The sequence below is a fragment of the Fukomys damarensis genome, unplaced genomic scaffold, assembly GCF_012274545.1.
Source record: "Fukomys damarensis isolate Sample0158 unplaced genomic scaffold, DMR_v1.0_HiC HiC_scaffold_4, whole genome shotgun sequence".
Lineage (NCBI taxonomy): Eukaryota > Metazoa > Chordata > Mammalia > Rodentia > Bathyergidae > Fukomys > Fukomys damarensis.
This window is the reverse complement of record NW_022900916.1, coordinates 24,880,911-24,894,477: the sequence shown is the minus strand read 5'-3', so window position 1 is coordinate 24,894,477 and position 13,567 is coordinate 24,880,911. Positions and strand designations below refer to the sequence as shown.

The following is a 13,567-nucleotide window of genomic DNA, read 5'->3' as shown; positions in this document are numbered from 1 at the left end:
GGTCTTTATATTTGGGGGGACTGATTGTTTTGAGTTCTTTATATATCCTTGATAATAGTCCTTTGTCTGAGGTACAGCTGGTAAAAATTTTTTCCCACATTGTAGATTGTCTCTTAGTTCTGCTAATGGTTTCTTTTGAAGTACAGAAGCTTTTTAGTAAGATGAGATCCCAGTTGTTGATTCTTTCTGCTAGTTCCCGTGCTACTGAGGATTTGTTCATAAAGTCTTTTCCTATACCAATGTCTTCCAGAGTTCTGCCTAACTTACTTTCCAGCAAGTTTAATGTTTCTGTTTTAATATTTAGATCTTTAATCCATTTGGATTTTAATTTAGTGCATGGCGAAAGATAAGGGTCTAATTTTAATCTGTGGCAGGTTGACATCCAGTTTTTCCAACACCATTTATTAAAGAGGCTATCTTTCCTCCACTGAGGATGATGAGCTCCTTTGTCGAAGATGAGGTAGCTGAGTACATCTGCATTTGTTTTTGTGTCTTCCAGTCTGTTCCATTGATCCTCAGGCCTATTTCTTTGCCAGTACCATGCTGTTTTTATCACAGTGGCTTTGTAGTATAGTTTCAATGATTACATTCTTTTGAAATTATTTTCTTTTCATCATCTTCTAAGACAGTCAGGTTCTTCCTAGTACTTAATTCTTATACACATTTACTGCTTTTCTCCTTGATATTTCTTCTATTATCTATTTCAAAGATTTATATATTATTGGCCTACCTTGAAACCTCCCTTACTATAGACCTAAATTTTTTTCCCATAGTAAACCTTTTCATCATGGATATTAATTTAGTTTGGAGCCCATACTTAGATTATATCCACTTTGGAAAAAGTCATTTATTGTTATAGCGCTAACAATTACTTCTATATAGATAGCTTTATAGCATGTCTCTAGCTCTGATACTTTACCTTTTCTCTAGTACAAAATTCCTTGGTTTCATGATGACTTTTATTGCCTGCTATGATATCACCTACTTTGAATGGTTAATCAATGGGACAAATGTTATATTAAAATCTAAGAATGAAATTCAAGGCCCAAGCTAGCAAACATTTTAAAGTTTGTGAATTTATTTATTCATTGGACAAATGTTTCTGTTTCTGTTATGTATGAGGCCAATTTAATAAGGCTACGTTATAACTTAGATGTTAAAAAATCAAATGAGTAATTACAAATTAAGAGTGACCTGATTTGGAAGCAGTTTTTAATGAAAAAAGTCTTGGGTTTTGCTGATTCTAAGCCTAATGTGGAATATTTCTATGATACTGGATGGCTGTGGAAAGGTATAAAATTTTAGGTTTCCCAGGTAGAACTCTTGAATCCTGGTAGCTTGTTAGATTTCTTCTGGGTTATTATATTTGCGGTAGATACTAGATATGTTTACCATTTCTGACCATGGAAAGTGACTTCTAAAAAAAGCCTCTATCTACATGAGTATATACCCTTGGTCTCAAATGTTGAACCAAGGTGAGACATATGTCCCAAGGGCATCCAGTTTCTGTGCTGGCCAGTCAGTGTGTAGTCAGGCTCAGAATAAGGAACTGGCACAATCAGAGGTTTATTTCAAGAATTTAGAGTTGGGAAATTGAAAAATACAGGCTTGGTGAAGAGGAGAGTGTAGGCCTGGAACTGAAAGGTCATGATAGGTTTAAATAACCATCACAGGCCATGGTCAGGGTATGTTAGAAAACTGTTCAGCAAATAAAGAATGAAACACATGTACTGAACAAAGAAAATAAAGTCATAGTAGATGCACTGTCTTTAGAAAACAGAGATCTGCATTCTAGTTTCTAGCTTTTAGGTCCAATTTCCTGAAGCCTTTGTTGTACTACTGTTCCTGCCTTTGGATTTCTGCAAGATTATTTGCAAATATTCATCCCCCCACCTCTCTGTCTCTGCTAGCATTCTAACAGCTTTGAATAAAGTCATGTGTAATATATTGACAAATTAGATTCCTTTTAGATAAGAGCAGCCACATTGGTGAATTGAGGACTTGTTGATACTAGAACAACACATACCTCAGTGGTTTAGCATTTTTTAAAAAAGCATTCTATTCCATACTATGATGGGTTTATAATGGGTTTTATGACACGATTTCCTGATAGACTGCAAATGTGTTTCTTGGTGTCTTTATTACAGTTACTAATCTTGTTGATTTTATTTCCTCCCCCCTTTTTGTGAAATGAAGGGTTTGTAATCCCCCAAATGTGTGATTAATTTGAAGGCATGTACTGTACATAGAATGATGTTCTGGATTTTGCAATGAAATTGATAAAAATCACTCATTTGGAAAACTCCAACATTATGAAATTAACCTATATTCAGACTATACTGTTAGGTAGTATCAATATAAGGATTTTATGGTTGTCTACATATATCCCTTTCTGTGAAAATGTTTAGCAGTTTAATAAATTTTATTTTATATTACATATTTTTCTCATTTTGCTTTTGAATAATTTTTCATATAGTTGTAGGATGAGCAGGGATTTTAAGAATCTTCTAGTTTATTAATTGATTTTCATGAATTTTACTTAAATAATCCTAGATAGATGAAAAACCTATCACAGTATTAAAAGAACTTTGAAACCTTAATATTTTCTCTTACAGTACATGCTAAACTGATGTCCAATAAGTTATTAATTATTCTGTCAAGCATAAATTCTTTATTGTAGAGAGTTTTTATTTTTATTTATTTATTTTTTTTCTGGCACCAGCAGTGTTTATTATACAACAGAAGGGCATTCAACAGATGTAGCTCCAAGGCTGGTGTCCATGGACCTGCTCTGATGTTGTACTCGGGAAAGCTGTATTGAATTTTTATAAGTTATGTTAAGTATATCAAGACTTTTAGAGGGCCGAGGATTTAGCTCAGTGGTGCCACAACTGCCTTACAGTGCAAGGTCCTAAGTTTGATCCTGGTACCACACACACACACACACACACACACACACACACACACACACACACACAAAGTATGAAAGAAAAAGTTTCAGAGATATAATAATATAAACAGAAAAATAAAATTAAACTTAGTTTCTATTAATTGTAAATTAAAAAAAAATCATTTGACATCTCAGAAAAATTCTGTAGAGCCAGCATCAAGATATATATGTAGTAACAGTGTTTATGCTAAACAAATAAAAGCTTTTATATAATATAGTGGCAATTGTGATATGTTTGTTCCATTGATTATACATAGCATTTATGATGATCATGGTGAATAGTCAGTGAGCTTGTGGTGTTCTGTGGTCTTGGACTTCTCTAAACTTTGAATTCTAGCCATCTCTTTCCCAGTGTTTGCCATTATTAATAATAGGGATCAAGCCAGGTGTGGTGGCTCACGCCTGTATTCCCAGCACTCAGGAGGCTAGGCAGGAAGATCACTGTGAGTTTGAGACCAACCTGGGCTATATAGTGAGTTCCAGGTCAGTCTCAACTACATTGTGAGACCCTGTCTCAAAAAACAACAACAAAAAACCAAAATAATAATAATAATAATAATAATAAGGATCAAGCAACAGAAAATATTAGCATAATGAAATCACCTTTACTGGACAGTTTAGAGTTGAGTCCTATTTATAATATGTTTTATTACAAATTTTTGGAGAAAAATCTGATTCCTTGATGGCAGGGACCGTGTCTCTGATCAACCTAATATTCTGCAATAGTTGTTGACATAATGCCTTGCACAAAGGTGGCATGTCCTACACGTTTGATTCAGATATTTTGGTTATTTATTTCTTCTTAACCATCTTCAAACTTAGTGCTTCAAATAGCAGCCATTTATTATTGCTCACAAATAAGAGGTAGAGTGGATTTAGTTGGGCAGTTCTGCTCTAGGTTAGTGGCAGAAGCTGCAGTCATCTCAAGGCTTGACTTGGCTGGAGTGTCTAAAATGTTTCACTCACGTAGCTGCTACTTGATTCTTCTCAGCTGGTAGTTCAACAAGGGCCTCAGTTCTTTTTCATGGAGCTTATCATGGTGGTTTGGGCTTCATACAGTGTGGCATTTGGATTCTGATGGGGAGAGAATCCTACACGCATGACACTGAAGCTGCAGATTTAAGGCCTACCTTCAGAGGTCTTCTGGTGTTGTGTTTGGTGTTTGGTGTGTTCTTGTGGTCAAAGCAGTTAATATGATTAGTACAGATATCAACATGGCTGTTGAAAAATACTTCTTTTTAACTTCTCTTACTAGAATTCAATCAGATATCCTTTCCTGGACAAAATATTCTGACATTCTGGAAGATTTGAGAATAGGAAGATGGAAATGAAAAATGAGAGGAAGAATTGATATCTTTCCTTGTCTTAGTTCTTTCAACAGAAACACATTAGGCTGGATGTTCAGTATGTTCTTATTTGTCCAAGGGCTAGGCAAAAGATGCTTAGTCAAAAAAATATTTCCTTGAATAAATATCTACAGTTGATTCTTGATAACTGGATACTTGGTTTATGATTTGTGGAGAAAATAAGCCTGCCTAATGGGTTTTTAGAAAGACTTCCCACCTCTCTTTTACTGGCTCTACATTACTTTTTATCCTACCTCAAACTACTTTATTCACTGGAGGACAAAGGTAGGCAGTGAGGCAATCAGCAACACTTCTTTCAAGAACAGCATAGATCCTCTGCTTCTTCACAGGACTGTAATTGATTGGTCAATCACTAAATGGCAAAATCCCTGAGATTAAATTTTGTAACATAATTTGAACATTTCCTTCTGCTTAATTTTCCTGAAATTCACCTAAGATTTTTATAATCTTCTTATGGCACTTAATTTAACTACTGGAGCAGCTTCATTGCATAGTACAGAAATTTAAAACGTCATAATATGTCACAATCCATGTGACATGTATGGAAATTTGCTTGTTTTATAAAATTGTAGAAATGATATAAGGCAAATGGCTATAAAAGTTTTTGTTGTAGTATATAGTTAGTACCTCATGATAGAGATGATGAGAAATGGTAGAAATAAATTTTCAGTTTTACAATTTAAGTTGTCCTTTTCATATTCTTCCCTGAGTAATAATAATGCAGCTATAATTTTATATGTCCCTAGCTAGGTGTGGTGGTGTACACCTGTAATCCCAGGATTTTGTGAAGGGTTGAAGTGGGAGGTTTGCAAATTCAAGCCCCGCCTGGGAAATTCAGTGATTTAAATAAAAAACTGTTGGGGGTGTGGCTTAATGCAAAGGTAGGTTTGAATCCCCAGTACCCCCACCAAAAAACCAAACCAAAACACCCCAAAAAACAAAACAAACAAAAGAACCCAAAGTTATGTCTCCGATGACAATACTTAAGAAATGAAATTTAGTAATCATTGGGTTTAAGATAATAATATAGTGTAGGAATTGAAAATAAGATACTAGGTTTAGAAAGGTTTTATTATATATTGAAAATATAAGAAGTTATTTTTTGCAGACTTTATGAAATACCATATATTTCAATTCCTAAATCTTATGGCACAGCAAATATTAATATATTAACCTACATATATAAAAAACTCTTTTTGGGATGTCAATAATTTTTAAAAGTAGTTTTTTATGGGCTGGGGATTTAGTTCAGTGGTGCTCTCACCTGCCTTGCAAGCACAAGTTCCCGAGTTTGATCCCCAGTACCAAAAAATAATAATAAAATTGTTTTTTATTTCAAAGATTTTGTTTTTATTTATAGAATAGTTGCAAAGAGAGTACAGAGAATATCTTTATGCCCCACACCTAGTTTCTTATTTGTAATGTTATATCTTACATGACCATTGTATATTGTGATTAGTACCACATGATTATTAACTAAATTCCAGGCTTTATTGGAATCTCACCAATTTTTTATTATTGTCCCTTTCTCTTCCAGAATCCAGTCCAAGGTATTATATTGCACTTAATTGTCATTTTACCTTAGACTCTTTTGTTCTCTGAGATTTTCTCAATCTTTGTTGCTTTTCATACACATGTCATTTTTGAAAAGTATTGGTCAGATATTTTGAAGGACATTCCTTGCATTGAGTTCCCTATAGTATTTTTCACATCATTATATTTGGTTTATGGATTTTTGGAAAGATTATCCTATCATACATGATATTGACATGACATTACAGCTGATTTAAACCTTGGTAAAGGCCATGTTTGCCAGTTTTGTCCACTGTACAGTTACTGTTTCCCCCTTTTTAAATTGTTTTCTTTGTAAGTGAATCACTGTGTCCAGCTCACCCTCAGTGAGGAGGCAGGTACTAAGCTCTTCCTCCTAGAGGATAGAGAATCTACATTTATTATTGGGAATTCTTCTGTAAGGAAGATATATCTGTTATTCATATATATTTAATCATTTGTTTATATTAGCATGGTCTCATTTTTTTTATACTTTATATTTCAATGCTACAGTATTTGTTTTGTTGTTCAAGTTGTCCCGGCTTTGCCCATTAGGCATTCATTCAGGTTGGCTCAGTATTTAAGAGTATGAGGTGCTTATGCTCAAAATGTTTGAGAACAGTTTACATAACACCTTGTGTAGGTTAGGATCATAAGATTGAGTAGCTGAGGTAGGGAGGAAAGCAGTAGCTTTGGAGGAGTATTCTAGGAATTAAAAGTTCAGGGTGTAAGATTAAAATCACCAAGAATTTAAGAGCAATTTGGAAAAGTGGTAATGAGCCAGCAGCTAAGATCACTTAGGAATGGGAATTGATAGGACAGAGCAGTGCAGGGGCAGTTGAGGTGGGATTGATTAATAACAGGAACTTGAAAGCAGTGTTGGGTGGATGGTTTGAGGGAAAGGAGAATGATCTAGAGTGGTAAAATGGAGGATAGAAGAGACCTACTTTACCTCTAGGCCCAGTAGTTTCTTTTAGGACTATGTGAGGAAAAGCAGCCACTCTAAGAAGGTTGCATGCAGGTAAAGTAGTGTTTTCTGAAAAGAAGAAAGCAACATTCAAAGAACTGGTGAAGATTTTGCTGATGCTACACTGTTAGTTCCTTAAGACACCATGAAGAGATTTCCCCCTTCCAGAATTAGGATGGGACAGGAGATATGATCAAGATAGAGGATGTGCAAAGAGTTTTGGAGATTTATGTATGAAAAATGAGTGTCATATGGGAGTCTGTAATTGTTTGTGGTACCTGATATCAACATAGATGAAGGGAATTATGATTTTAATCCTGGTGGGCCTAAGACAGTTGTGGTGAGATTGTGGAAGTTTCTGGGTTGAAGGCATTACTCTGATTCCCTTTTAAGCTCTGCAGGAGACAAAGAAGTGTGTGGAGGGATAGTTTCACTCTTGAGCTTGTATGCATATTAAACAAGTAAAAATTCCTGTGAGTTGAGCTATACAAATAGAGTTCCCACTTGATCTCTATCAGGTGGAAGATTAGAGACCTGGGCTTGACTGGCATTAACTAATGTGTAACATATACACAGGAAAATGCTCAAATTATGAGTGATTAGTTTTGGTGAATTTGCACCAAATATGCACTGTTAAACTAGTATCTAGATCAAGAAGCAGAGTATCACTAGAACCCAAGAGATAAAACCCCCTCAAGAGCAGCTGCTATCCCAACTTCTAATACAATTGATTAATTTTGTATATTCTTGAAGTTCATTTAAGTGTAATTATACACAGTGTATTGACACTTTGCCTTTTTTTACCCAACATTGTGACATTGACCTAGTTTTAATTTGTTCATTCATAGATAAATTTCTTGTATACAATATCATGTGTACTGTACCCTACTTTATCAATTTTACTCTTGATGGACATTTGGTTTATTCCTAGTTTTTTTTTTTTGAGATAGGGTCTCACCATGTAGTTGAGACTGACCTGGAACTCACTATGTAGCCCAGGCTGGTCTCGAACTCACAGCGATCCTCCTGCTTCAGCCTCCTGAGTGCTGGGATTACATATATATAATCTCCTATTCTGTGACTTTGGCCTTTCATTTTGTTTTCTTTTGATAAACAGAGGTTCTTCTAATGAAATATAATTTATCCTCTCTTCCTTCTGAAAATAAGGGTAAAATACAGAATAAAGCAGTAGATAAAATTAACCTAGGTCTACTTTTTTGTGGTCAGAGTTAGGGCAGAAACTTTGACTGCCAACTTTATTAGAATCAAAGGAAAGGTAATCAGTTAAGAGATTCATAGTACTCATAATATAAAAACAGTCCAGTTACTTTAAAGGAGAATTTTTCCTGGTACTAAAAATTGAAGATGTGAGTTTTCTCCTCTGTTGGCTTTTTTTTTCCTTTTGGCTTTGAAGTGAGATAAAATCCAGTGTGCTTTTGTTAACCTGTTGGATATAATTCTAAAGTTCAGTTCCAAATAGACGGTTTTATAAAACCAGTAATACAGTACAAATATGAGATAGTTTGATAGTCTGACTTGATTCAAGAATAAGAAGGGCTATTTTTATTCAAAATATAAGATACATATCATTCAGGTTATGCTTCATGAATGAGTGAATGAGTGGAACACATTCTTTGGTAAGAACTTGTGTTGTTCTTTATGTATCTATATATTCTGATAAATGGCAGAACAGAGGTTATATGAGTTTGAATTATTCTTTAATAATATTTCCAGGTATTATTATAAGTGCTTTTTTATTTTGAAAATTTAATCCTCACAATCATCCTTTGGAAGCAAATTCTGTGGCTTTCACTTTTTCACTGATGAAAAAGCAAGGCAAAATTAAACTCCAGGTAAACAGAATAGGGATTCAGTCTGGCAATTCTGCCTGTTTCTACTATATTATAATGCTGACAAAAATTAACAAACCTGTGAATTGAAGTTTAGACAGAGAAAAAGTTTTCCTTCAGGATACAATTTCTCAGTTTACTCCCATATAGATAGATGGATGAAAAGAAAATATTATACTTGGATAACATTTTGCTTAAGATCAAAATGTTTTATATTTCCTTTACCTTCTTTTTTCTTATTTATACTTAAGTAAAGCCCAATCTTCTGAAAAACTTGTTAAATATAGGATCATTATCTTGAATATTAATCACTTTTACTTTTAAAAATGAATATTAATTTATCAAGAAACCAAATGGCTTACAGTTACTATTATAACTGAACAATAAACACATTAAATTACTTTAATTCTTCTATAAAGCCAGTTTTGGGTGCATCACATGATATTTTCAAACATTGAAATATTTTTTGCAATTTTAAGATGAATGATCTTTTTTGAAGTTGTTGAACTGAAACTATGGAAAATTTTTCAGTATGTTTTATATTTGACATTCCTGAAGGCTGAATAAAAGTTGTGGAGCGATTTTCCTCATTATAATAGGTATACTCTTATCAACTTTTTCTGCTAATTAAGGCTTGTTTGTACACATTTGTCTTGAAATGAATGTAGTAAGTTATATGTGAAGTACTTTAATTTTACAAATAAGAATTAAGTTATCTTTACAGGATTATTTCTATAATAATCTGAGTAAAATTAATTCAAATTTTAACAGTTTTCTATGTTAATTTTCAGATTGAAGGCTTGAAACAGATGTGGAAAGATGTTCACTTCAGAGAGAGGGGTTGTAGAAGAATGGTTGTCAGAATATAAGGTAATTACTGTTCTAGTATATTACAAAGGAGGTTTGGGTTTAAATTTCAATAGCTTTTAAAATTTTATATAACTGAAAAGCTGAATGGCTGTGGGAGAAGTGTATTCTAGCATACCTTGTTTTTTTTTTCTTTTCTTTTCTTTTCGTTTTTTTGTGGTACTGGATATTGAACTCGGGCCCTTGTCTTGCAAGGCAGGCAGCAGAACTACTGAGCCAAATCCCCAGTCCCTAATGTATCTTAGTAAGGGTCTATTTATATATAATTTTTTCTAGCAAGTTCCTTTCTTCCAACTGGTTCAAAGAGTTTACTCATTTGTTTATTTTCTGTCTTTCACAACAATATCACCAGGAATAGTTATGAATGGTGGCATCATTCTTCAATGACTATAAATGATTTATTGACAAAATTTTTCTTCCATGAGAGTTGTGGGGAGCAATGGATCTGGGCAGGACTAACAGACAGAGGAAAGAATGGGAAGATTTTACCCAGCTTTCTACTAGTGGATCCTTTTCTAGTTGGCTCATCCAGTGGCTGTATAATGAGTGCATAACCTTTGAATAGTTGATAAAGAAAATAGAACATATTTTCTTATTTCAGGAACTCTTCTTATGTGATAGCTAAAATTGTGTTCCTTAAACCATCTAATTTCTTTCCCCTATCCTTATGTATCATATAATTATGTGAGTATTATGATCATAAACTAGAGAAGTAAAGAGTTAGGGCTACAACTTTCCCTTTGATTTTGTCCAATCCAATCAGCCCAAGATCTTAGGAACAAATTTAGAATCTAACAATATTAGGCTTATTGGCTTGTTGCAGGGAGGGAGACTGTACAATAGATATAATCTCACCAAACAAAGAAATTAGTATGGAATTTGGGAGAAGGATGGATAAAATTTAAAGCAGTATTTTGATGGGCTCAAAACAAAGCAGGGTTGTGTTAACATCTGGTCTAGACTTTGAAGTAGACCTAGGAAGTAGACCTAGGATCGTCATGTCTTGAAAACTACAAAGTTAACATAGACTTGACATATTGTATTCAGAAACCCTCTCTGTGAAGATCTGCACCTGTGTTGGAAATCAAAGGTGGTTCTGTGTCAAAGTGACTGACTTAGATCCTCCACACAAGAGAGAGATGTTCCACTCTTACTGATACATGTTTAAATAACAAAGTATTTGATAATCTATAATTTTAGACAACAAGGCTTCTCAGTAAGAATATAGTAGTCACTCAAAGTAGGAGGTTGTTGTAACATTTTCAGTTGCAGTGTATTCTTGGGAGAGCAATGTCTCCTGTTAATTTCTCAGGTGGCCTTATTTTGTCTCTGTTGTCTAATTCTGATTAATAGCTGGTAGATTACTTTCCCAGGTTTTTTAGTCATGAATTAAATATCCTTCTGTGGATTCTCTAAGTCATCATATAGTAATGTAGAATGTTACAAAAATGCACTGTATAGTGTATATAGTGCTTTCTGCATATTGTAATAGTTTAAGTTTTGTGACTTTTTTTCCTGCTTATGTTGTCTTTGTAAATAAACATTTGAGATGTTTTAAAGCTTTCTGTTTCAAGAGCCTTTCATATGGCTTGCTATGTACTATCATTTGGGGGAGAAGGTTGCTGGAAATTGTCAAGTTTAGTAGTTGAATACCATTTCTTCTAGGGCATTCTTATGTTGAGTGTTGAAGTTAGATTTGCAGAAGCAAATATAGCTAGTTACTCATTCTTTAAGATGGGGGATGTGAAAAGAAGACACATTAAGTGATGGGTCATAGACGAGGGGTCTGTTATTAAATGAAATAACTGAAGATTAAGACTGCTTCTCTTTCCTGCCCTATTTGTTTATTCTTTTCCCCTCTTGGCTTGGAACATAGGCACCTAGGAAGTAGAGTACAGTGGACTATGGAGCAGGGCAGCTGTATTGGCATGGTATGTGTGCCCTCATGTCTGAGGAAGTGGGCGATTTGGTGAAAAGTTGTACAATAGCCAGCCAGAGAGGCTGTGTTGGTAGGTTGGTTAGGTTACATTAAGCAAATAAATGAGTATGTTGAGAATAAAGAGAATTAGATTTCTCTTTGTCTGAGGAATAACAAACATGGAATGGGGAATGTCAAGAAAGAACTCTAAGATGCTGTCTTTTGAAATCATTTGTGATGTTAAATTAGATGTTTTAGTTAAATTATTTAAGAAAGGAAGTTTTGGAATATGTATGTTTTTAGATGATCCTATTTGGTTGTTTAACAGTAAAGGTTTTAGGATTTGGCAAATTATATAACCTAAGACTTACTATCTGCAGAAAAATTGAAGTATATGATCTGTGAAGATTACATTAGTGTCTACCTTATTCCATGACCATAATTTAAATTCTTAACTTTATAACCTTACTCAACAGTCTCTTAAGTGCACAGAGACAACAGTTTGCTTTGTACATATCTTATTTAAAAATTTTTTAAAAATCTGTTCACTCTCTAGCTATAGTCTCTCATTAGTATTTTCTTTATACCAATGAAATGATTATGATTTCACATTAAGATTTCATGAAGAATTTGTTTTTTTTCAAAGATTTATTTGTAAAATATTTTCTTTGAGATTTTTTTTCTGCTGTGTTATAGTATATTTATCTAATAGATTTTCAGACTTTTAATTTTTTTGATTTTCCAGTAGTCACTGAATCTCAATATGTGACTTAAAGTCATTTTTTATGTCTGATGTTGCTGCAAAGGATTGTTTTATTTATTGGTTCTTCACCCATCTGTTCTTCATTAATTCTCTTCCACCCAACCCATATCACCTCCTTAGGTTAAAAAAAAAAAAAAACAACTGCCAGATGATACTTTAGTATGAAGCATCTGTCTTCAAATTTTGCCAGGAATAATCTCAACATAAATTTCCATTATTACTTTATTTTTTGGTACTGTTGATTGAACTCAGGACCTTGTACTTGCAGGGCAGGCATGGTGCCACTGAGCTAAATCCCCAGCCCCCCATTATTACTTTTCATCTTCATTTCTTCCTTCTGAAACTTGAGAAACCTAGGCTGATACTTAAGAATGCCAATTTTTCTGAACTAGTACACCACAAAAACATTTAAATGTCTTCTATAATAGTTTTCATCTCTTTTCGATCTTAAGTTTTTCAGTCACCATTTGTAAGCAGCAGTGTACCCCTCCAAAGTCACTTTCCCAACATTTATAAATGAAAAAAATGACAGAATAATGAGTGAAATGTAACAAGTTTAATTAACATATACACTGAAAATTATATTCTTGTTGTTGTGAATGTTCCAGTGTTAGCCTGGATAGTATATTATTATCCCACTAATAGTTTTTTAAAGATTTGTATTTTAATCCACTTTTTCTTAAATTTTAGAGAAATATAAATGTATTACATGTATATATTTATATTAGATATTTATATAATGTTTTTATATAGATTATGTAAAATTATTTTATATATAAATTTAGGCTTGTTTCTATTTAATTAGAAATCTTCTGTTTATTTGAGTATTATTCCCCTTTGTATAATTTTCCCCAGTATTAGCTTACTTTTGATCAAATAGCAGAAAAGGAATGTTGCTTGCAGATCTTTTGTTACTTGGTTTTGAAATATTGAAGAATGCCCTAATCCCTGCTTTATATGAGCAGTGCAGTGAAGCTACTCTCCCACCCTGCCCCTTGAATGGTGGAAGGTTTCCAATTGTTCACATTTACTTACCATTCTGGTAAATAAAACTCTTATTAAATTTTTAAAAATCTACTTACATATCTTAAGGTAAAGTATGATCTTGTCTATTTACTTATTTTACAGTACAGGGGGTTGAATCCAGGGCCTTTACACTAGGCTACATCCCCAGCCCTTATTATTTTGTATTTTGAGACCAGGTCTTGCTGAGTTGCTAAGTTGCCAGGGCTGGGCTTGATTTGTGATACTCCAACTTCAGCTTCCCAGGGTGCTTGAATTACAGGTGTGCACTACCATGCCTGGCTATGCCTGTTTTTTTTTTTTTTTTGTTC

At 33.7% G+C, this 13,567-nt stretch overlaps 1 protein-coding gene across 3 annotated transcripts in view; it reads left to right on the top strand.

The window, feature by feature from the left end:
• Positions 1 to 13,567, top strand: part of Fam126a (family with sequence similarity 126 member A) — a 67,478-nt gene that overhangs the window by 18,386 nt on the left and 35,525 nt on the right. For all 3 annotated transcript variants that reach the window (XM_010641107.3, XM_010641108.3, XM_010641109.2), the window contains exon 2: positions 9,477 to 9,555. In XM_010641107.3, coding sequence (XP_010639409.1) covers positions 9,505 to 9,555 — 51 coding nt within the window. In that variant the 5' untranslated portion in view covers positions 9,477 to 9,504. The remainder of the gene's footprint in view (positions 1 to 9,476; positions 9,556 to 13,567) is intronic.